The sequence below is a fragment of the Choloepus didactylus genome, chromosome 4, assembly GCF_015220235.1.
Source record: "Choloepus didactylus isolate mChoDid1 chromosome 4, mChoDid1.pri, whole genome shotgun sequence".
NCBI lineage: Eukaryota > Metazoa > Chordata > Mammalia > Pilosa > Megalonychidae > Choloepus > Choloepus didactylus.
In genome coordinates, this window is record NC_051310.1 from 181,763,088 (window position 1) to 181,789,293 (window position 26,206).

At 34.7% G+C, this 26,206-nt stretch overlaps 1 protein-coding gene across 1 annotated transcript in view; it reads left to right on the forward strand.

Annotated features, from left to right (window-relative positions):
* The window catches only part of TOGARAM1 (TOG array regulator of axonemal microtubules 1), a 124,228-nt gene that overhangs the window by 95,705 nt on the left and 2,317 nt on the right, over nucleotides 1-26,206 (forward strand). Inside the window, exons 14-20 of the mRNA XM_037834917.1 lie at nucleotides 7,810-7,915; nucleotides 8,207-8,442; nucleotides 8,883-9,041; nucleotides 11,916-12,042; nucleotides 13,930-14,048; nucleotides 23,109-23,298; nucleotides 24,735-24,954. Of these exons, the coding sequence (XP_037690845.1) occupies nucleotides 7,810-7,915; nucleotides 8,207-8,442; nucleotides 8,883-9,041; nucleotides 11,916-12,042; nucleotides 13,930-14,048; nucleotides 23,109-23,298; nucleotides 24,735-24,954 (1,157 nt within the window). The remainder of the gene's footprint in view (nucleotides 1-7,809; nucleotides 7,916-8,206; nucleotides 8,443-8,882; nucleotides 9,042-11,915; nucleotides 12,043-13,929; nucleotides 14,049-23,108; nucleotides 23,299-24,734; nucleotides 24,955-26,206) is intronic.

Below are 26,206 nucleotides of genomic sequence, written 5' to 3' on the forward strand. Positions count from 1 at the left end.
CACCGATTTCTGTTAAATGTGTGTCTGCATCTCAGAATCTCCCTCAAGCTCTAGACTTGTAATCTAGCTGCATATTGGACACCTCCACTTCAATACCAGTAGACATTTTAAGTTTAACATGTTCAAAACTTCCTACCAAGTTGGATTAACAGGGACTGGAGTTCCCACTTGCTAAAAAAATCATACAAAGTATATGAAACAATGGTTTCGAGGTGTTGTTCACAGGGCAATGAAATACAGTGATTCCTGAGAGAGGGAAAACAAGTGAGGGGTACCCTACAATTGCCCCACCTTACTTCCCCAGGAGAGAATTTCCAGGTTACAGCTCAAGGGGGAAATGCAGGCATATACCAGTAGAGATCAGCTCTGGGGAAGTCAAGGTGGCTAGAGTTACAGGGCCAAATGCCAGAGGGGATAAAGCTGTACAGAGAACTCCAGTGATCTGCAGAAGATGCCATTTAAGTATTTGAGTACTGGTCGGGATGTGCATGTAAGTAAACTGTCTGATGCCAGAAAAGAAGGCCACTCGAAAAGTTAGGGGGAACAATCCTTGGAGCACAAACAGGACCGAGAATGCTTTCTGTTCCCAATAGCAGAGTAGAAAACCTCTTAATTCACGGAGAATTGTGTAGAAGACTCAGAAGGATTTTGCTTCATGTTGTGGTAAAGTGACCCGTAGACTAAAAGCTGCTTTGGATCCATCTAACAAAGCTTAAAAACAAGACTTGAGAGGATCAAACTGTTTCTAAATAATTTAACTGCATTTCAGAACAAAACTCAAGAATATTTAAAGGAATACAGATGTATCCAAGGTAAAATTCACAATGTATGGCACCCAGTTAAAACTTAACAGGCATGCAAATAAGCAAAAAATACAACATACAATGAGGAGGAAAAAAATCAATCAATTGAAACCAACCCAGAAATGACACAGATGATCGGATTAGTTAAGAAGAACATTATAACTCTTTTCTATATGTTTAAAAAAAAAAAAAAAAAGCTAAAGAAAAGATTGATCAAGTAGGAACATGCAAAACAGATAAAACCCAAAATCTAATTTCTACAGATAAAAACTGCAATGCCTGAGCTGGATGGGATTCACAGCAGATTAAAAACTATAGAAGACAATATTAGTGAACTTGAAGACAAAGGCATGAAAACGATCATAAGTTAAACAGAAAAAAGAAAGAAAAAAATGAGCATCAGTGAGCTGTGGGATAACTGCAAGCAGCCTAGTGTACTTGTAATTGGAGTCACTAGAGGGGAAGGGAACAGAAAAAAATGTTTAAGGAACTATGTCCTAAATTTATCCAAATTTGATGAAAACTGTTAACCAACAGATTCAGGAAGATTGGTAAACACTACACAGGAAATATTTTTAAAATTGCACTAAAGAATATACATCATAGTGAAATTGCCTGAAATTAGTGATGGAGAAAATCTTAAAAGCAACCAGAGATAAAAGACACATGTAAGTGAAATAAAGACTTTGTTTCAGACACACAAAATCTTAAGGATTTAAGAGCATCAGAAATGGTAACTACATGGGTAAATATGAAGTAACATTTTCTTTCTATTTAAATTTCTTTAAAAGACAATTGACTGTTAAAAGAAAAAGAGTGACAATATATTGTGAGATTTATAACATATATAAAAATAAAATGTTTGATAAACATTTAAAAACCCACATAAAGTGATACGTCACTTGAAGGTAGACTCTGATCAGTTAGAGGTATATACTATAAACCCATAAGCAACCACTAAAATAACACAACAGTTATAGTTGATAAGACAACAAAGAGGATAAAACATAATTATAAAAATAATGCAAAAAATGTCAGACAAAAGGGGAAAAGTAACAAAGAAAAGATGGAACCTATAGATAAGAAAACAAAAATTATGATAGTACACTTAAAGCCAACCATGTTTGTAATCACATTAAATGAAAATGGTCTAAACACCCCAATTAAAAGGCACAGATAGATAAGATAAAAAAAGCAATACCTTATATGCCACCTATAAGAAATTCAATTTAAATATATAGGCATCAGCAGTTTAAGGGTAAAGGGACGCAAAAAGATATATACAGTGCTAGCATTAATCAGAAGATAGTAGGCATGACCATATTAATATCAAAGTAGATTTCAAAGCAAAGAATATTAACAGGTGGATTCATTATATATTGTTGTACAACAAATTACCGCAAACTTAGAGGCCTCAAGCAATACAAATTTATTATCTCACAGTTTCCATGAGTCACAAGTCCAGGTACAGGTTAACTGGATCCTCAGCTCAGGGTTTTTTGTAAGGCTGAAATCAAATCAGAGTATCAGCTAGGGCTGCACTCTCATCTGGGGCTCATGCTCCTTTTCCCAGTTCACTGGTTAGAAGAATTCAGTTCCTTGTAGCTATGAGACTAAGTCCCCAGTTTCTTGCTGGCTGTCAACCAGGGACCAGTCTTAGCTTCTACAGGCTGTCTTCAGGTCCTTGTCATGTGCCTCTGTCTTCTGTGGGCTTTCTCACAACATCAGCTTATTTCTTCAAAGCCAGAAGGAGAATTTCTGCTGCTGCTTCTCATCTCTTTTAAGGGATCCTGAAGAGGCCAGGGCTACCCAGAATGCTCTCCCTTTTGATTAACTCAAAGTCACCTGACTGGGGACCTTAGTTACAGGTCCTGAAAAATTCCTTTTTCCATGTAACATTATATAATCACTGGAATAATATCCCATCATAATCATAGGTTTTGCCACACTCAAGGGCAGGGGATATTACACAAGATGCAGATGCTAAGGGGTGGGAATTTTGGAGGCCATCTTAGGTATAACCATCCTAAACATCTATTCACCTTATGTAAGTGCTTCAAAATACATAAAGCAAAAATTGATAGAACTCAAGGAGAAATAAATCCACAATTGTCAAAACTTCCACAACCCTCTCAGTAATTGATAGAAAAAGTAGACAGAAAATCAGGGAATGTATAGAAGACTTAAGCAATATACTATCAGCCTAATTGACATTTATAGGACACTCCACCTCAAATAACAGAATTCACATTATTTTCAAGTCCATATGAAACATTTACCAAAAGAGACCATATTCTGGGCCATAAAACAAGTAATTTCAAAAGATTCAGATTATAAAAGGATGTTCTCTGATCACGTTGGAATTAAATTAGTAATTGGTAACAGAGATAATGGGAAAATCATATATTTGGAAACTAAGTAACATTGGATCTAGGAAGAATCAAAAGTATTTTTAATTTAATGAAATTAAGAATGAAACATATCAGAATGAATAGGACGCAGCTAAAGCAGTAATTAGAGGGAAATTTAATTTATAGCACTATAACACCTAGATTAGAAAAAAGAGAAGATGTATATCAATGACCTCAGCTTCCCCCTTAAGAAATTAGAATAAGAAGAGCATCTGAAAGGCAAAGTATGCATAAGAAAAGAAATAATAAAGATTAGAGCAGAAATCAATGAAACAGAAAATAGACAAACAATACAGGAAATCCTTGAATGCAAAAGCTGATTCTTTGAAAGATCCATAAGATTGCTAAACCCTAGTCAGATAAATTAAAGAAGGAGCAAATTCAAATTGCTAACATCAGGAATGAAAGAAAATGGTGTTTAGACCACCACTACCAATTGATCATAGAGCTCTTAAATGGATAAGAAAGGAATTGATTCACACTTTATGCTCATAAATCCAGCAACTTAGGTGAAATCGACATTCTTTGAAAGAAGAGAGTACTTCTCTTTTTCATTTTGTGTGTGTGTGTGTGTGTGTGTTTTAACATCAAATTTCCCATTTTAACCATGTTTAAATGTACAGTTCATTGGCATTAATTATATTTACAGTGTTGTACTACCATCACCTCCATCCATCACCGAAACGTTTTCATCATCCCAAATAGAAACTCAAACTCTGTGCCCATTAAGCAGTAACTCCCCGTTCGCCCTCCTTTCAGTGCCTGGTAACTTCTAATCTACTTTCTGTCTGTATGAATAATCATTTATACTTGAGGTTTCATATAAGTGAAATCATAAAATATTTGTCTTTTTATGTCTGGCTCATTTCACACAGCAAAATGTTTTCATTGTTGTAAAGTATCAGAATTTCATTACTTTTTAACGGCAAAATATTCCATTGTATGTCTGTACCATATTTTCTTTATCCATTCAAGTGTTGGATGAATGCTTGGGTTGTTTCCACCTTAGGATATTTTGAGTAATGCTGCCATGAACATTGGTGTACCAGTATCTGTCTGAGTCCTTGCTTTCAGTTCTTTTGGCTGTATCCGTAAGAGTGGATTTGCCAAGTTCTATAATAATTCTATGTTTAACTTTTTGAGGAACTACCAGACTGTTTTCCACAGTGGCTGCACCATTTTACATTCCCACCAGCAAGGCACAAGTGTTCCTATTTCTCCACATCCTTTATGACACGTAAACTATTTTCATTTTTTAAATTTTTTTTTAATAATAGCCATCTTAGTGAGTATGAAGTGGTATCTCATTGTGGTTTTGGTTTGCATTTCCCTGATGGCTGTTGATATTGAGCATCTTTTCATATGCTTATTAGCCATTTGAATGCCTTCTTTGGAGAAATGTCTATTCAAGTCCTTTGCCCATTTTTAGTTGAGTTTTTTTGTTGCTGAGTTGCAGGAGTTCTTCATATATTCTGGTTATTAAAGACTTATCATATATATGACTTGCAACTATTTTCTCCCATTCTATATGTCATCTTTTCACTTTTGTGATAATGTCCTTTAATGCACAAAAGTTTTTAATTTTGATGAGGTTCAGTTTATCTTTTTTTTCTTTCGTTGTTTCTGCTCTTGGTGTCATCTCCCATTGCTTTAAGTAAGGTCCCAAATACTTCTGTGTTTTCTTCTAAGAATTTCATGGTCTTCACTCTTATATTTAGGCTGTTGGTCCATTTTGAGTTAATTTTTGTATATGGTGTGAGGTAGGGGCCAGAGCTGATTCTTAAAAAGAAAAAGAAACTACTGGAACGAGGTAATGAAGGACAAAGTACACATATGCAAAATCAGAAATAAGGGGAAAATGTCTACAAAAACCAAGGAAATTAAAAGAACCCTGAGAGACTACTTTGCCCACTCATTTCAAACACACTTGAAATACCTGGATGAAATGGATAATTGCCTGATAAAATGTTTACCAGAAGAGAGAGAAAAATCTAAGCAGGCAGATCTCCACAGAAGAAATTTTTAAAAGTTGAAAACATGCCATCTACCCCCCCAAAAAAAAGTATCAACCTGTACTCTTTCACAAAGAATTCTACCACACGTTATGACAATGGAAATGCCTGTGATTACCTAGGGAGAGAATATAGAAAGACGTATAAAGCAGGACGTGGAGGTAGAGGAGGATGCTTCGAATGAAGGTGAAGCTATCTAAAGAGATAGAAAAACTGGGACAGCATGGTACCACAGAAACCAAAGAACAGTATATATCCAGAGGAGTTTTTGTTCAACTGTTTACTGCTACTGAGGGTCGAGTAAGATGTGGAATGCTTTATGTATAAATTCTGGCTTAGCTTTCAAGTTCATATTCTGGTCCCAAATTAATTTTGTAACCTTATTGTTCCCAATATGTAGATAATATTTTTGTCGAACATTGTTTTTTATATCATGCTCTCCCACCTCAATACTTTTTTCTCATTTGGGAAGTTCTTCTCTTTCCCAGATTCTTTCTCTTCAGTGTCTCATTGAAGTCTCTTCCCTTCCATAAAGATTTTCCTGACTACTTAATCCTTCGCTAATCTACTTCTGTTCCAGAAGCCCCACAACCCTAAAGATTGAATGATTTCAAACACCACCTTCTATTATTTTCTGATTATCTGTATAGAATTGAGCTGCTTCTGCATCTAGGCTGTAAATTGTAACAGTTTTATGCATCTCCCCAAAATAAAAATTTTGTACATTACAGTTATTAATGTAAATAGGTTTCCTCTTGCCACCTTGGAGTCTTAGGTCCCTTCTTTCATTTTCCATAATTTGTTTAGGGATTATAAAGGCTTAAAAAATGACTATCAACATTACCAACTAAGGAAGCTCTTCTTAGTTCACATTATTCAAACCCCCAAGATGAAAGCCGTCAAACTTGAAATGTATCTAAATCCCTCCTGAACTATACTCTTGTTATTAGTATCCAGTTACCATTCATTAGGATCCTTGGGTCAAATAATGAAAAAGAAATACAAGTTTCAAAAACATCTAATGGTGGTTTTCTGGTCTTTGACATTTATATACTTACCAGTAAGGCAACAAGGTAGTTAGTTTTCTCCCTCTATTTAAAAAACAAATTTTTAGTATTGTGGTAAAATACACATAACATATATTTTCCATGTAACCATTTAACGTATACAATTCGGTAGCATTAAGTACATTTGTGATGTGTATAATCGTCACTGCTACATAGTTCTGGAACTTTTTTTTTTAATTAGAGCAGTTTTAGGTTTACAGAAAACTATGCAAAGGTACAGAATTCCCATATACCCTCTATACACACACAGTTTTCCCTATTAATATTTTGCATTAATGCAGTAACTTTGTTACAATTAATGAAGCAATATTATTATATTATTAATTGTAGTCCACAGTTTACATTAGCATTCACTCTTTGTGTTGTTCAGTTCTACGGGTCTTCAAAATTTTTGTTCTGGTAATATATATAAAACCTAAAATTTACCATTTTAACCACTTTCAAGTGAACAATTCAGTGGTGTTAATTACATTCATAGTGTTCTGCTACCATCAGCACCATCCAATACCAAAACTTTTCCATCACCTGGTAATTTGTTTATTCCAAAATTTTTTCAGCACAAATGGAAATTCCATACACATTAAGCGGTCATTTCACATTCCACTCTCCTCCCCCCAGCCCCTAGCAAGCAAAAATCTGCTTTTGTCTCTACAGATTTGCCTATTCTGGATATTTCATATTATTCAGATATTCATATTTTGCATACAATTTATAGCCCTTTGTGTCTGGCTTCTTTGACTTAGCATGTTGTTTTCAAAGTTCATCCGTGTGGTAGCATGTATCAGTATTTCATTCCTTTATATGACTCATATTATATTGTATGTATATACCACATTTTGTTTATCCATTTATCCATTGATGTACATTTAGATTGCTTCCACCTTTTGGCTTTTGTGAGTATTGCTGCCATGAACATTCATTTAAGTTATGTTTGTATACATAAGTGGAATTACTGGGCCATATGGTAATTCTAAATGGCCAGTTTAACTTTTGAGGAACCACCAAATTGTTTTCCATGGCAACTGCATCATTCTACATACTCACCAGCAATGTATAAGGAAGGGTTCTGTTTTGTTTGTTTGTTTTTGATTATAGCCATCCTAGTAGGTGTGAAATGCTAGCTCATATTTTTGATCTTCCTCCATTTTTGTTTCATTGCTTCCCTCTTCTTTTGTTTGTTATTCTTTTCCCTTTTTCTTCTCTGTAGAAGGAATTAACATTCTTACTAGAGGGAAAATGTTCCATTTTATTTACAAAGAATGAACTTAGTTTGACTGTCAGTAGTACTTTTGGCTCTTAAAAGATCTTTTGAATCATACAAAACTGTATTGGAGCAAACAATACGGTTGTGTTGTTTTTTTTTTTGTTTTTTTTTTGCAATTCCTAAATGATAAGGGAAGGTAGGCCATGTCTCTTCCTCCTCTTTGGCAATATTCCAAAAGAAGACATCTAAGATCCTGTTGTAGTTGAGCCCAATTTATTAAATGCTTTTTTCGATTGTTTCTTTTTCCCATAGGGAGAAGAAAATTGAAGGATTAAATTTTATTAGGTGCTTAGCTGCCTTTCATTCTGAAATATTGAATACAAAGTTGCATGAAACAAGTTTTGCAGTAGTTCAAGAGGTAAGGTTATTTTTCAGCTGAGTTAAGGATTGTTTTAATAACAAAGAATAAATATGTCACATTTATTTGACCTTTAAAAAACCATCTCTACTAAGTGATTTGAATAGACTTGTGTGTAAAGTAGCCCATGCCTTACTTTGTAACGTTTTAAAAATTTATTAGATGTTGACTTTAGAACATCAGATACTTATTAAAATACATTTTTAAACAGTAAAAATTGGTTTTCAAGTCATTACTACTGATTTTCTTTCAGAATATCAGCAAAATGTACTGTTTGGAAATTTTTTTTAGGTGAAAAATTTACGTTCTGGAGTTTCTCGTGCTGCTGTGGTCTGTTTAAGTGACCTTTTTACTTACCTGAAAAAGAGCATGGATCAAGAACTAGATACTACAGTAAAAGTTTTGTTGCACAAGGCTGGAGAATCAAACACATTTATAAGAGAAGATGTTGACAAAGCATTGAGGGCTATGGTTAATAATGTAACTCCTGCACGTGCAATTGTTTCTCTAATCAATGGAGGACAAAGGTAATGATCAGTAATAATCTTGAGATGTCCTTAAACTGAAAATGGAATCATTTCCATCTGGGAGTGTAGGAAAAAAACAAGCAGACTTCAGTATCGTTTCAGTCAAAAAAGATTTTTAAAATAATTCCCACAAGATAGTCATCATGCTTGGTGCTAATGATATTACTTAAATTCAAAGATCTGAAACTAAATAAATGTCTTTAATAATGAGCTTTGTTTTTATCTTCTTAGAGAAAGAACTAATGCACATAATTTATCAATTTAGCCTGCAAGGATGGTTGTTGACTGTTATGAGCAGTTTAATCATTTAATTTTAAAGATCTCTGGAAAATATTCATACATCAATTTATATATATACATATATATATAATTTTTTTTTTTTAATTAGAGAAGTTGTAGGTTTATCAACTTTGTTTGAAATTCACCATGTCTCCTTATAGCCATTTGCACATTGCGGTAAGAAGATGTACGGCCCAGCACTTATCAGATGTAGTAGAATTTCTGGAACCAGAACGTATTTTATCTGGAACAAAGGATATGGCTGACCGTATTTTACCAGCTGCTGCTAAGTTTGCCCAGGACAGCTCACAAGAAACCAGGTGAATAGATGATAATATTATTTGCTAAGTCTATTAGCATAAAGTCTTAAAAGTAGGAAACAAAGGTTAAAGAAAAAGGATATTTTTCTAAATGGAGAAATGGGATCTCCTGGGATTGCTGATATTATCTCCTGAGAAAACTTTCTCATTGCTGCAATTGAACAACTTGATGAAGGTAAGAACACTCACAGAAAAATGACCAAAAAATTTAGATGTGAGTGGTACCGTAGCAGTGGTGGTGACAGAAATTTTAGACATTGTCAAAAGCCCAGGTTCAACTCCTAGCACCCAGTCATTATTTGCCCTTAACCAAGTTACTTAACCTCATCTGTAAAATTAGAAGAGTGTGATTAAGTGAAATAATAATGTCCTGTACAAATCTAAAATTATATGACAGTTATATATGAAGATAGATTAAAGGAAGGGAGAAAGGATCCTGAGTTCATGGAGATTAAAGAAGGATATCAAATTTTTAATATTTTAAGATAGAGAAGTCCATTATTTTGGGATAGCTGGAGTTAATCTTGTGGAACCCATTATACAGCTAATATAGATAGTAAATGTATTTGTTTTCTTTTGCTACATAAATTGCCACAAACATTGTGGCTTAAGGCAACACAAATTTATTATTTTATAGGTCTTTAGTTTAGAAGTCCCACATGACTCAACAGTTCTCTGCTTAGAGTCTCACAAGACCAAAGTCAAAGTGACAGTCCTTATGGGCTCTTTTCTAGATGCTCTATGGAAGAATCCACTTCCAAGCTCATAGAAATTGTTGGCCACATTCATTTCCATGCAGTTGTAGAACTGAGGTCCCCATTTTCTTGCTCACTGTCCTCTGGGGACTGCTCTCAGCTCCTTAATGAAGCTTTCACCTGCATTCTTTATCACACAGCCCCCTCCATATAAGCATGGATCCCCCTCATGCTTAGAATCTCTCTGACTTGTTCTTGTGCCATCAGCCACAGAAAGCTCGCTGCTTTTAAGGGTTCATGTGGTTACATTACCACGCAGATAATCTTACAGACACCCGTGCCATATAAAACAACATGATCATGGGAGTGATATTTCATCGTATTCACAGTTTCTGGTGATGAGGACAGGACATCTTTGGGGAACCATTTTAGAAATTCTGCATACCACAGTAAAGTTAAAAAAATCATAAGAGTCCAATCATGAGTGACTAGTTGGGAATAAAAAAAAGATTCTTAACAGTTGTTTTGTATACTTCTTTATTTAACCTTGCCTTAATGGTGTTATCATTTTTCTAATCCATTTTAGCATTTCTTAGATTCTTATTTGAAGTTTTAAAATTAAAAATGGTTACAGTTAACTTTCAAGTTTTAATATTTCTCACATTTTATGTCCCTATTGCTTACCTGCTTGTTTGTGTTAGCCTTTCTAATATCTTTGGGCTCTATAGTGGACCTACAGTTCTCAACTTTCCAGGCTAAAGAGTAGAATTATTCTTGAAACTGTAACTGATTAGGATCTACTTGTCTGAATGTAGGTATTATTCTGGTTATGGGTAGAGAAAAGTAATAATTTTTTTCCTGAATCAGCTAGCTTTCCTCCCTTTCTATTATTTCACTATATTTGAAGGGATCTGGTTTGATATAGATGATCCCAAGATCATCTTTACTCCCCCCACCAAAAATAAAAACCTTGCCTTCTCTGATTCCTCAAGTACCATATATTCCAAGTTATAGGCAAAAGTATTACCCTGATTTATTTTAGGGCCAGACCTCCTTGAAAACAGGGCAGAAGTCTATATGGTATTGTTGTGAGGTACTATGTCACAGCCCGAGGGTGCTTTGCCAGTCAAAAGACCAAAGAAGATGCCAAGCATTTTCTGAAACATGAACTTTATTTGGGGCTTACTCACAGGGAGGCAGAAATCAAACGGCTTTTTTCTCATTGGGAGGGTACCACTTTCGCAGGGAAGTTGGCCAAGCAATTGAAAGAGGACAGCAAGCCAACTATAAGGGTTTAAGACAAAGACATTCCTTAGGGTGGGAGAGCATACTGTGACATGGGGGTGGTGCAGGAAAGAAAGAATTATAGGATGGGGCTTTGTAAATAACCACAAGAGTGATAATACTTGGGGACCAGGAAGCAAGTAGACTAGATTAACATTCTTGCTCTTTCTCCTGAGACCAAGAGTTTCTCACCTCCTGCTTACTTCCTGTTGAAAGTTACAGTTTACCCTTTTTCTCTTTACTGGCTTACAAAGATGATAGGTTAAACATTAGCTGCCTAGGCCGCATAGGCTGCTGTGCACCAAGGTCCGCAGGCCTGTTTTATTCAGGCCAGGAGCTGCCACATACAATAAGGTTCCTTTGTTCAAAAATATCTCCAATATACTCTTTCATGATATCTGAAATTACACTACTAACATATCAGCCAAGATTTATCGGCTAACCTTGGGTGTATTTTAGATAGCTGAGAATAGGTTTCCAAATAATTAGAACCCAGGTAAGTTTTGGCAAGGGAAAAAGATGGAGAAAGAAATACAAAACCTAGAGAAAGGAGACTTGGACCAGAGTATCTGGCCACCAGATGGGCAGCAAAGCTCATGGGCAAGAAGACCAACTTTTTCCTCACAATTCTGCCAAATACCAGCCTTTATGTGGACCTTAGGGTGCCTGAAAAATAGAACCCAATCATTTAGCCCTCCATATGATCATGACTAAAAGAAAATCTGATACTCTGATTCAGTTAGTGTAATTACATTTCAGTGCCCTACTTTAAAATAGAGATGGTGATCTTAATGTTTGGTACATGTTTTTCCCTTGGGAAAAAATACAGCTAAGGACAGAAAGTGAAATTGTTGATGTACATAAAATTATTTAAATCTTTTTCAAATATCCATAGGTACTATGGTCGAAAGATGCTTTTCCTCATGATGTGTCATCCAAATTTTGATAAAATGCTTGAAAAATATGTCCCATCTAAAGATTTGCCCTATATTAAGGAATCTGTTAAAAACTTACGCCAAAAGGTATGTGGAAAAAGTTTGATGAACAACTTTAAAAATGAAGTTTATTTGTCCTAGAAAGTAGAGGATGGAAATAATTACTTCTTTGATTATTGCTCTGTTAACCATTCAGAATTTATCTACAATAGTGTTTCAGCAGCGGCAGTACTAACTAAAGATATATATGTATAAGGCCTTAGAAGTAAATGCTTATTGATGTTCGGTAGAATGCAGTGTGGCTTATTGAAGTTACAAAACCTGCATTTGACTCTCAATTCTGAGGGTTGGCAACAGTAATTTTAGACACCTCACTTCATTTCTCTAGCCAGAATTTTTATTTTTATAAAGTGAAGACAATAATGTTTACTATGCTTGCCCCTGCTTTATTTACCTTGTATATGCCATTGTTAGAGATCCTACTCCACTGCAGAGCATTTATTAGGAGTTCTTGAGGATAAGCACTATGTCTTATTTATCCTGGTGGATAATGGGGATTCATTGATGTCTGTTGCATGAGGGACTGAAGTATTACCAAGTGAAATAAATTGTGAAAAGTCTTACGAAAAAGTAATCCTTTTACATATCATTTTGTACAAAAATGTTAACCTTAATAGTGTGTACTTTTTCTATTGTAATTTTTCATTCCTCTTTGAAAAGCTTGGGCTAAGGATTCATGTATGAAGGGATAATATTTCAAAAATGTGTGTTGATAACACGTTTTAGAGTATTTTTTCTGCATATTGATCTTAAGGATTTTAGTTTAATTTGTATAAGACTTATTAAACATAATATGCAAAAAATGATTGTACTAAAATGAGGTAGATTGTATTTGTGAATCATTCCAAGTACAATTACCAGTGGGAAAAAAAGGTTTTAAATACGTTTTATCAAAATGTTTATTCTCACACTCAGCGTTGCATAGGAATTCACTGTTGATGAAATACGTCCATGTTTTCTAGATTTTAAGTTTTAAGAAGAGTAGTTATAAAATAGAGCATATTAAATTTTGTTTATTTTAAACAATTTCTTTTACCAAGTCAATATAATTGATCACATATTTTAATTTATTAATTACAGGATTTTTATGTAACTGATACCCTTTAACGTATAGGCAAATCAGATTATTAAAATGCTTTTAGTCATAAAAAAATCAGTAATTACTGCTATTCTGGTTTGCTAATGCTGCCGGAATACAAAACGCCAGAGATGGATTGGCTTTTATAAAAGGGGGTTTATTTGGTTACACAGTTACAGTCTTAATGCCATAAAGTGTCCAAGGTAGCACATCAGCAATCAGGTACCTTCACTGGAGGATGGCCAGTGGTGTTTGGAACATCTCTGTTAGCTGGGAAGGCACATGGCTGGTGTCTGCTCCAAAGTTCTGGTTTCAAAATGGCTTTCTCCCAGGACATTCCTCTCTAGGCTGCAGTTCCTCAAAAATGTCACTCTTAGTTGCACTTGGGGTATTTGTCCTCTCTTAGCTTCTCCAGAGCAAGAGTCTGCTTTCAGTGGCCGTCTTCAAAATATCTCTCATCTGCAGCTCCTGTGCATTCTTCAAAGTGTCCCTCTTGGCTGTAGCAAGCTCACTCTTTCTGTCTGAGCTTATATAGTGCTCCAGTAATTTAATTCAGACCCACTCTGAATGGGCGGGCCAGCACCTCCATGGAAATTATCCAGTCAGAGTCATCACCGACAGTTGTGTGGGGGGCATCTCCATGGAAACACTCAAAGGATTACAATCTAATTAATACTGATAGGTCTGCCCACACAAGATTTACATCAAAGATAATGGCATTTGGAGGGACATAATACATTCAAACTGGCACAACTGCTATAAAAATTACAGTATCTAGGTTATTTCATTTTATTAGTTTAAGACAGTTATTACACTTTCTTCATATCTACCTGTAGGGTTTGGGCGAGATACCACTAGATACTCCTTCAGCAAAAGGAAGACGTTCTCATACCAGCAGTGTTGTAAATACAAGGTCATCATCTGTTTCTGGAGATGGTTTCAATTCAGCTGAAAGGTAAGATCATTTGATAGCCCACATCATTAGAGAAATCACTCCCTAGCAATAATAGTCTCATTTGGATGTTTTAATGAACTACCCCAGGGGTATGTGTCAAAATTTAATGGAGTTTCTAAAGTTTGGTAAGGACTTAGAAAGTATGAGGTAATTAGAGTTAATAAGAAAATTATATATTCACAGCAACTTGCTTTTACATGTGCCAAACATACCTGTATTCATTATTAAAGGTACAGTGTTATTGAACTTGTTAATAGTAGGCCTAGTCTGATTTTTAAAAATTTATAACCTTTGCTTATTTTTCCAGATTATAAAAGTAATAGATAATTAGGGTTCTAAAAACTTCATAAAATACAAAGTTTAAAAGAAGAATTTAACCAATCACCCATCATATCACCAACCTGAAAAAAACCACTCTTAATTTTTTTTTCCCTGGGGAGGTTTATGCAATCCTGATGCCCAGGCTGTACCAGACCATTAAAATCAGAATCTCAGAAGGTGGGACCCAGGCATCATGCAGCTCAAGTTGAGAACACTTCAGTGAATTCTGTTGATTTGCAGGCATTATCTGATTTCTTCTTAAAACCTCTGAGATATGAAACAACTTGTAGTAGGAATTTTTATTAGAAATAGAGTAAAGCACAGAGAGGCTAAATTTCTGCCTTAGTTCCTTTAAGCCAGAATGACCAAAATAAATACCTGCAGGGATCTGGCAGGTGATCTGATGAGTGAAGCAAGCAGGCAGCACTGGAGAGAACCCGGAAGCTCACTTTTGGTTAAAGTTGGGCAGCTTTTGCTCAGCTCCAGCACAGTGTTGCCATGTGATGGTTTTTCTGATTCTTCCGATTTTAATTTTTAAAGAAAAGACAGAATTTAAAAACACACACACACAAGTATGTGTTAGCAACTAATTCAGAATTTTAAAACACATTGTGCTGGCCAAACAAACTGGTTAACTGCTACCAGAATGTTAAGGACCGGCCTAAATAGATAGCTAGATGTAGAGAGAAATAGATGGATTGATAGATTGACAGATAGATAGATAGAATGCTATGGCAAATGTGACAGAATGTTAAAATTGGAGGATCTGCTCAACTGGGACAGAACAATTTCTTCAATAAATGGGGTTGGGAGAACTGGATATCCATATGCAAAAGAATGAAAGAGGACCCCAAGGACCCCCCATCACATACCTTACATAAAAATTGATCAAAATGGATCCAAGACCTAAATATAAGAACCAGGACCATAAAACTAGAAGAAAATATAGGAAAGCATCTTCAAGATCTTGTGGTGGGCAATGGTTTCTTAGACATTATACCCAAAGCACAAACAATGAAAGAAAAAATAGATGAATGGGGCCTCAAAATTAAAAACCTTCTGCGCGTCAAAGGACTTTGTCAAGAATGTGAAAAGGCAACCTACTTAATGGGAGAAAATATTTGGAAACTGTACATCTGATAAGGGTTTAATATCCCAAATATATAAAGAAAACCTTCAACTCAACATTAAAAAGATAAACAACCCCATTAGAAAATGGGCAAAAGACTTGAATAGACATTTTTCCAAAGAGGAAACACAGATGGCTAAAAAGCATGTGAAAAGATGCTTAACATCACTAGCTATTAGGGAAATGCAAATGAAGACCACATTGAGGTATCATTTCACACCTACTAGAATGGCCACTATTAAAAAAAAAACAGAAAACTACAGAGGTTGGAAAGGATGTGGAAAAATAGGAACCCTCATTCACTGCTGGTGGGAATTAAAATGGTGTGGCCGCTATGGAAGACAGTTTGGCGGTTCCTCAGGAAACTAAGTATAGAATTGCCATATGATCCAGTAATCCCACTACAGGGTATATACCCAGAGAACTAAAAGCAGGGTCACAAACAGACATTTGCACACGAATGTTCATAGCAGCATTATTCTCAGTTGCCAAAAGATGGAAACAATCCAAGTGTCCATCAACCAATGAATCGATAAACAAAATACGATGGAATATTATTTGGCTGTAAGAAGGAATGAAATCCTAATGTGTGCGACAACATAGATGAACCTTGAGGACAGTATGTTGAGTGAAATAAGCCAGACACAAAAGGACAAATATTGTATGATCTCACTAATATGATCTAATTATAATAAGCAAAGTCAGAGAGTTAAAATCTAGAATCTAGGTTACCAGGAGATTGAATGAGGGTAGAGATTGGGGAGTTGATGCTTAATTTGTACAGAATTTTTAATGAGGTTGATTTTAAATGTTTGGCAGTGGATAGAGTGAATGGTACCACATTTTTGTGGGCGTAATTAACAGATCTGAGTTATGTGTGTGAATGTGGTTGAAAGGAGAAGTTTTGAGTTGTGTATGTTTCTAGAAGGAAAGTTAGACAATAAAACATGGGGCTGTATAACATAGTGAACCTTGTTGTGGACGATGACTGTGGTTAATAGTATAAATATAAGAATGTTCTTTCATGACTAGAACAAATGTACATCACTATTACAAAGTATTAATAATAGGATGGTTAATGAGGGAAAATACACTTAATGCAAACTATGGACTATAATTAACAGTAATGTTTTAACATTCTTTCATCAGTTGTAGCAAAGGTATCACAGCAATTCTAAGCATCAATAATAAGGGGGGGGTACGTCCAGTAAAGATCACCTGGTAAATTTAAATACCAGTACTACTGTATTTGATTTGTAACTCCACTATTTACTTCCTACAGGATCTAAAATACATAAAGTGTAATGATAAATCAGTGGTTTTGGACTCAATGTAAAATATGTAATTTTTACAAGAACTACATAAAGATGGGGGAATGGAGGAGTATAGGAACATAGTTTATGTGTCCTATTGAAGTTAAGTTGGTATCAAAGAAAATGAGATTGTTATGGATTTAGGATGTTAAATTTAAGCCCCACAGTAAACACAAAGAAAGTATCAGAGAATGTGATCATAGAGATGAAAAGTAGAGTATGGGTTACGAGAAGTGGGGGAAGGGGCAATGGGAAGTTAATAAGAAGTGAGTGTAGGGTTTCTGTTTGGGTGAAGGGAAATGTCTAGTAATGGATGGTGGGAAGTTGATGGCATTGCACATTGTGAATGTGATTAATCCCACTAAATGAAATGCTTGGGAGGGGTTGGAATGGGAAGATTTATGCTGTATATATGTTTCCACAATTGAAAAAAAAAGACAGCCTAAATAAATAATGACAATTAAATGACATAGATGATCCTGGATGAGATCTAAGAATAGAGAAGAAAAGGCTCAAAAGGACACAATTGGGACATAAGGAAAAAAATGAAACATAGAATGTAAGCTTTATATCAATGTTAAATTTCTTGAATCTCTTAACTACACTTAATGTGATTACATAAATGAATATTCTTGTTCATAGGAAATGTATATGTGAATTATATTATTTGTTCAAGGATGTGTGCTACTTGCTCTCGTATGTTCAGAAGACAGAGCAATAGATGATGGATAATAGGGAGGGAAGGAGGGAAAGAAAGAAATGGCAAAGTGACAAAATATTGAAGTTGGTAGATCTGGGTATCAGTGGAAGGGGGTTGGGGTAGGCTGGAGTTCTGTGTATGGGGTTTGTATTATTTTTGCAACTGTCCCGTAAGTTTGAATTTATTTCAAAATAAAAAGTAATAATAATAATAATAATAAGGGGATATGGAGTTTTTCTTTTTGGAGTCATGAAAATGTTCTCAAACTGATTATGATGATGAATACACAACTTTGTGAGTATGTCATGATCCATGGATTGTATACTATGGATGGATTATATGGTGTGTATATCTCAGTAAAAACTGCTTTAAAAATATTTGGCAGATCTGAGTATTTTGGGGTTAGGGATATGTTGGAGTTCTCTTTATGGAGTTTGTATTATTTTTGTAACTTTCCTGTACATTTGAAAATATTTCAAAATAAAAAGTTTAAAATTTTAAAAAGAGAGAGTATGTTAAGAACTAGCCTAAACATCCTGGCCAATTTTTAATAGATTTGCATTTTCCTATCCTGGGTGTAAGCTGCATTTTGCCTCTCCTCCAAGACTGCTGTCAGATGTATTTTCCTCCCTTTCCTTTCCCAAGTAATAACCTGGACTTGCACAGACAAGTTTTCTTCTCAATACAAGCTTCACCTGTATTGTTTAGAAATCTTATGTCCTTTTTAAAATTAATTAGGGCTTGTTAGAGTTTATTTTCATTTTATGTCATAATCGTTTTCTTATGAGAAAACATTTAGAAGTCCTGTTTTGTTTTATTTTATTACTGTTGTAGTCTAGTTAAGAAATGTCAAGACCAACTACAGCCTCGTTTGCACACCAGGAACAAGGGTTAATATGCAAGAGTTGATTTACAGACCTGGCCAGTCTCCTTACTAGGTTGGTGAGCCTTCATTTCAGGATGATGATTTACTACAATGATTCACAGACTTTGTTGTGTCCAAGAAATCTTTGGGGAGGTGTGCTAGAATACAGACTCCCAGGCCCCTTCCCCACCTATTCTGATTCAGTAGCGACTCAGGAATCTGCATTTTTTTAACAAGTTCTCCAGGAGATTTGATAATGTGCCGTTCCACAGAGCACATTTTGAGAAACACTGATTTAGGTTAGGGGAGGTGTTTCATCTTTGTGTCTCCTGTTTAGGAAGGTTTTACAGTCAGTGGGCCCATTGATCCATACAGTTGATCACAGTTGAGAAAGCTAACTTAAGCTATCCCTACATGATTCAGGCACTTTTACTCTGAAGGGGCTTTTATGTTTTCAGTTGACATGACAGAAAAACATGCTGTATTTTTTTTATGTAGATTACTTTGTGTATTTTATAAGCACTGTATATTTAGTAATATCCCATTTTCCTGGCATTAATAGGGTGTACTGTATAGATAACTCATTTATTTTTTTTTAAGTAGTACAGTCCCCCCCCCCCCCCACATAGGGATACGTTCCAAGACCTACTGTGGATGGCTGAAACCACAGGTAGAAGCAAATACCAGCACCCTATCACAATTTTAGCAATTACTGTTGTAGTTTGAGGTGCAACAGAAAAACCAGCACGAATTTTGTCTTTATGCTTCATCATTTCACGAATCAAAGATTTGTTCTTGCCATAGAACTTAGCAGTCACCACATGCAATTTTCTTCCTTTTTCCATCATATCAAGATTTTTTACTATTTCTCTAGTGGGAAGCACTTCACAGCTTATCTTAGACTTAGAAGCACTACCAGCTCCACTACTCTTGGGTTTGGGGGCCACTATTACAGTAAATAAGGGTTCCTTAAACAAAGGCACCGGACTAAATATCAGTGAAACCCAGAGGCAGAATGGAGTGAAAATTCAAATAGTAATAATTCAAATAAGGAACTTGGGTATGGGGACAGAGAGATGAGTCATGTACTGGGCTGGCAGACTTCACCATGTTACAACCTGTATGCAATTGGTGGATGATTTGAAACTTATGGACTGTTTGTTTTTTTATATTCTGGAATTTTCCAAATATCCAATTTTTTCTTTTTTCTTTTTGCATGGTTAACCACAGGTAACTGAATTGGCAGATACCAAACCAGTGGATATGGAACACAACTCTTCATCTCTTTAGCTTTATTTCAACCATATTTCAGATGAAACTATTTCTTGATTTAGTATACATTTTCCTGCTTTTGCAAACAGAATCTACTAAAGATAATTAAACCTTTTCAAGTTCATCATTTATGTTTTTAATTCTTTCAGGTCCTATTTAGGTTTGTTAAAGCTCATACACTGATTGGCCCAAATGGCTTTGCTCTTTGAGTTCCTTAGTGGTTTTTATAGTATTTCTTTTCCCTCGCTGTTATATGTCATTTCTCTCTGCCATCATTGAGGGTAAGAAATCATGTCACTGCATACTGTATGTCAAGTAACATTAAATAGGATCTGAATGAGGCTTTGAGAAACTTTTCTAGAAATAAAATGAATGAACTTTGCCACCTTGACTTCATGACATTATTTTAGGTTCAAATAACTTCCTCTCACTTTCTGATCCTCAACTACAATTGTGAGATCTGACCTCGAGATAAGTGAGATGTTGCTACAAATGATTCCCCTTCCTCTGTTAAACCGTTATTTCTTCAATTGTTTGTTCACTGTTTTCATATGTACAGTTCTATAATGTAATACACTTGAATGGATTAAAACTCAACTGAAATTTTCTCAGGAAATGCTTTTGTTCATATAAAGTGTTTTTGATTCAGTGTTATTGTGATTTAGAGCTATAAATTAGTTGCATTCCTATGAAATTCATGAATACATCATGAAGTAAAGGTGTTACCAAAAAAAGGAAAATTTAATCACCTATAATTCCACCAACCAGAAAAAAAACTACTCTTTAAATTTTTTCAATGTTTTTATAAATATATGGACATTTTTGTAATCTTTTTAAATTATGTAACAATATTTACACCCTTTTAAAAAATATTGCTGTGACCTTTCATGTATTTTTAAATGTATTTTGAACATTATATTTAAAACTATGTAAATAGACTTAGGGGTATCTGTAATATTTTCTGGTTTTGTATATGTTCTAGTTTGCTAATGCTGCCGGAATGCAAAACATCAGAGATAGATTGGCTTTTATAAAAGGGGGTTTATTTGGTTACACAGTTACAGTCTTAAGGCCATAAAGTTTCCAAGGTAGCACATCAACAATGAGGTACCTTCACTAGAAGATGGCCAATGGTGTCCAGAAAACCTCTGTTAGCTGGGAAGGCATGTGGCTGGCATCTGCTCCACAGCTCTGGTTTCAAAATGGCTTTCTCCCAGGACATTCCTCTCTAGACTGCAGTTCCTCAAAAATGTCACTCTTAGTTGCACCTGGGATATTTGTCCTCTCTCACTTCTCTGGAGCAAGAGTGTGCTTTCAATGGCCATCTTCAAACTGTCTCTCATCTGCAGTTCCTGTGCTTTCTTCAAAATGCCCCTCTTGGCTGTAGCAAGCTCGCGCCTTCTGTCTGAGCTTATATACTGCTCCAGTAATCAAGGCCCATGCTGAATGTGTGGGGCCATGCCTCCATGGCAATCTCATCAGAATTATCACCTACAGTTGGGTGAGTCACATCTCCACGGAAGTACTCAAAGGATTCCAATCCAATAAGCACTAAAACATCTGCCCCACAAGATTGCATCAAAGAATATAGCTTTTTCTGGGGGACACAATACATTCAAACTGGCACAGTATACTTACAAAATATTTACCTTTCATCTTTTATGTGTTGTTGTCATGCACTTTACCTCTACCTGTTTTATAAACTATACAATACACTGTTATTATATTTGCTTTGAATAGTCAATATATTGTATAACTAATGCTGCTGTAAAGTGTTCATTTTTAATGTTTTCTCTTTTTTCTGCATTTTATTAGTGTTCATATAACTACTGAATCCTTCCATGTGTCTTTTACCTTATCTTCTTCCTCTTAAAGTTTATGAAATGTTATTTTATTATCAATTACATCCTGTTTTGAACCCTTAAATTTTCCATGATAGCTTAAAAAAGTGTCTTTCAAGACAGGTTTGCACTATTTAGATGGATACTTGCGGTTCTTTCTGTTCTGCTCTTTCAATTTATTCACCTTTTATGTGTACCACGTAACCCTCAGTTTAAAAACAAATTTGATTATCTTTTTTCCTCATGGTATAGAATTAACAATTTCACAAATTAACCTCAGGTTAATTTATTTAAAAAAATTAAAAATGTAAGGAAAATCATCCAGGATCAACACGTTAGTCTCTGTCCTTTTTCTACATAATTCTGAGTCATCCGTTAATCCTGCTCTTAAAACACCATGGTGCTGATTTTTATAGTGCTAGTCGTCAAAATAGTGGTAACTCTGGCAAATTGTGACCATTGTCTTTAAAACTTGCCATTGCATGAGTCTTTAGATTTCAAAAGGATCATCATCCATCACATTGAGTTACCCCTTTATAGGCATGGAAAGCCATTATTCTACTGATACTAAGTCAGTGCCAAAGTAAATCCTGAGGGTGTCAATTACCTCATTTTCCCATGCATGTTCCTCACCAATACTGTACAGAAGAATTATCAAAACAGGCTTAAGACTGCAATCTGTAGAAAACTCTGCTTCCAAGATTGGCCCTTGTCTGGCATCTGGGAACTTGGATTTTGGGAGAAATCCTACCATTCCCTGATATGATTGGCTCCCTTAATCTTCAGTAGGACATGGGATTGGAAAAGACGTTCAGATAATTGAACTAGATCTCAAAAGGGCAGAGAACCTGGACGGAAAGAATTAACAAAGAAGGCCTGAGATTACTATCCATAGAAAGACCTTACAAGATTAGCCCTTGTCTGGCATCTGGCAAATAGAATTCAAGAATGTTATTACCATTCCTTGGTGATTAGGGTGCTTTACTGTGCCTAAGGTGTTTGGGCAAAGATATAGTTTGTGGCGAAGACCTGCTTTCCTTTTAGGAGTCTCAAATTTTGGTATGTGCTAGGCAGAGGGTTCCTACTTGACTAGTCCCAGTCAAAATCCTGGGCAGTAAGTCTCTAATAAGCTTCCCAGGTTGACAGCATTTCACATGTGTATTCACAATTCATTACTGAAGGAATAAAGCTCATTATGTGTGACTCTCCTGGGAGTCCTGTGTGAGTCCACTACTCATGGAAGCTTCCTCCTGGTTTCCTCTGGACTTTACCCTATGTGCCTTTTCTCTTTGCTGATTTTGCTTCATACCTTTTATTATAATAGATCTTAGCCATGAGTGCAACTATATTCTTAGTCCTGTGAGTCCTCCTAATGAATCACTGAACCTAGGGGTTTGTTCTGGGGACTGACACAGATGTTATGGCTGTGGGTTACTCTAATATTAAGAAAGATTACAGGTTATAAAATATAAAAGAAATCTGAAAATAAATTTCATAGATCAAACAGGAACATTTTCTGAATTTCTGAAAAATAAATGTATAATGAGAATTCTTTATTACAGTTACGTTTTTTGTAAGATGTTAACAAGGAAATTAAATTTACCTTTCTTTCACTTTAGAGTGGTAACTGAAATTCGTGAAATCACCAGAAAATCAGTTCCTCGTAATTCCTTAGAAAGTGCTGAGTACATTAAAGTTATAACAGGTTTATTAAATGCAAAAGACTTTCGTGACCGTATTAATGGAATTAAACAGCTTTTATCAGATACAGAAAATCATCAAGAGCTTGTTGTTGGAAACATTGTGAAGGTAAAGACTATTGCAATTAACTTCATTTGAAATCTGGGGCTAATAAAGTTCATTAATATAACTAAATCTTAGTACTTTAGTAAAATAAGTTTATTGGAAAGAATGAATTGAATTATTTTTAACGATTAAATACTGTCCCATTAAATTGACCTTCCCTGCCCTTATTTTTGACTTTTTAACTCTTTTTTTTCCTACCTCAACATCAGTTTCACATCTTATACAAAATTAACTCAAAAAGGATTATAGATTTAAGTTTAAAACCTAAGTACAAAACTTTACAAGATAATGTAAGAAAAGATCTTCAGGATCTTAGGGTTTAGATTTTGCTATGTTAAAGTACATTAGGACAATTCAAAGAAATTGAAAAAGAATAAGTAAGAAAATAGCCACTTATTTATATGATAGACTCAGAGCTCTTAGAACCCGGCATTCAATAAATAAATATGGAATGAATCAATAAATATTAAAAAAACCAAAGACGTTTAAGGGACCCGATAATGCTTCAGAACAGACACTAAAACTTTTCATGTCTACCTTCAGGGAGACAACCAGCAATAAAATGAGAGATACTAATAAATGCTGATGGTACCAGAGCATAGATTATTTATGCTTCATCAGAATTTAGTTTAGTTAACTCTATTAGTTAATTCATGAAATTCTACTTTAGATTCATATAATATGCGTAACTGCTCTTACTTACAGTGGTATTCTCTCTTAATTTTCAAAAGAGAAGTACCACATTACTGTGTCATATAAACTAGAAAGTTAAATACAATAAAACCAGATCATTTGGAAAGAGTATTCTTAACATGAAAAATAATAAAAAATTATTGGTTAATAATCTCAGCCCCAGAGTAGCTCTTCAATCATGTGACATGACTGAAGAATTGGTTAATATTCACTTTATGATATCTTGAGTTTATGAAAGTTAAGGATTCTAATTATGTTAAGGGACAATAATAAAAATATAACTCTGAAATTGCCTCAAATTCTCGGAACAAACTGAAACTGAAACTAGGTCAAATCTCTACAGTAAAACTTAACATTTCTACTTGTGCCATGCATACAGATATAAGTAGAAACTTTTTAAGTTATTAGAGTTAGCTAGGCTAGCCTGCATCTTCCAGAAAACTGCATTTTTATCACATTTACAGTGGGTCAGTCTCAGTTTTCCCAACCTTAATTTATTAGGATGTTTAAAGTGTTGAGGGTTGATTTTTGAAGCTTTCTTTTTTTGCTAAGAAAATTCAGACATTTAGATTTATAGCATCCACATTTTTATAACATTTCTGTTATCTAAGTTCAGGTTAAATAGGATGTTGTGTATGTGTTTTTTAACAGAATAGGATAATGAGTACTGTGAAATGCTATAGTGGAACTGAAATATACTAGCTGAACATTATTTCTCTTTAAATAATTTACCAATTTACTTTTAGATCTTTGATGCTTTTAAATCTCGACTTCATGATTCCAATAGTAAAGTAAATCTCGTGGCTCTAGAAACAATGAACAAAATGATTCCTTTGCTTGGAGACAACTTATCTCCTATAATCAACATGCTAATTCCAGCAATAGTAGATAACAACCTGAATTCCAAGAATCCAGGGATCTATGCTGCTGCCACAAACGTTGTTCAAGCATTGAGTCAGTACATAGGTAAGAAATCTTATGTTGACACTGAAATTATCTTTACTTTGCTTAAGTATTCCTACTCTTGTTTCTTTACTATTTTTTAAATATAAAAATTACAAAGGTAGTATATCAAAATAAGGGAAAAATTTTGATCACCAATAATTCTTCCATTTTAATACAACTATTTCCATGTTTTTCATTTAACATTGTCAAAGCATTTTTGCATTTTTCTATATTATTTTTAATTATTAATAATTTAAATACTATCCCATTAGATTAACCTTCAATCTTTTTTTCTGTTTCAACCTCAACTTCATATCTGACACAAAATAAATTGGACTTCGTCAAAATTAAAAACATGTTCTGCATAAAATGCTATTATGAAGGTAAAAAGACAAACTACAGACTAGGAGAAAATATTTATAAACTACATGTCTAACAAAGGATTCATATCTAGAATATGTAAAAAAACTCAAAACTCAACATTTGTAAAAGCCAAACAGTCTAATTAGAAAATGGGCAAAAGACAAGAAGAAACATTTCACTGAAAAAGATCTAGGAATGACAAGCACACGAACAGATGTTCAAGACCACAAGCCATTAGAGAAATTCAAACACAAATTAATCATAATATCTGCATACCTATTAGTACACCTAAAATAAAAAATAGGGACAATACCATATGCTGACAGACTGGCTCTCTCATACATTGCTAGTGAGAATATGAATGGTACAGCCACTCTGGAATATAGTTTGGCAGTTTTTAAAAAGAACTAAATTTACCATTTATACAACCATCAAGTACTCCCAGGCATTTATGCCAGAGAAATGAAAACATGTCCACATAGAAACCCATACACAATTGCTCATAACAGCTTTTCTTGTAATAGCCAAAAACTAGAAACCATCCAGATGTCATTTAGCAGATGAATGGTTGAATAAACAGTGATACATCCATACTATGGAATACAACTCAGCAATAAAGAGGAGCAAAATATTGATTCACATTGCAGTTTGGATGGATCTCAAGGGTATTATGCTGAGTGAAAAAAGCTAATCTCAAAAGGTCACATAGCATTCCATTTTATATAACATTCTCAAAATAACACAATTATAGAGATGGTAAACAGATTAGTGTTTGCCAGAGTGTTGGGATGGTGGGAGGAGAGGGGAATGGGTGCAACTCTAATGGGGTAGCACGAAAGAAGGTCTTTATTGTGAAGGAATAGTTCTGTATCTTGATTGCAGTGGTGGTTATATAAATGTGTGATAAAAT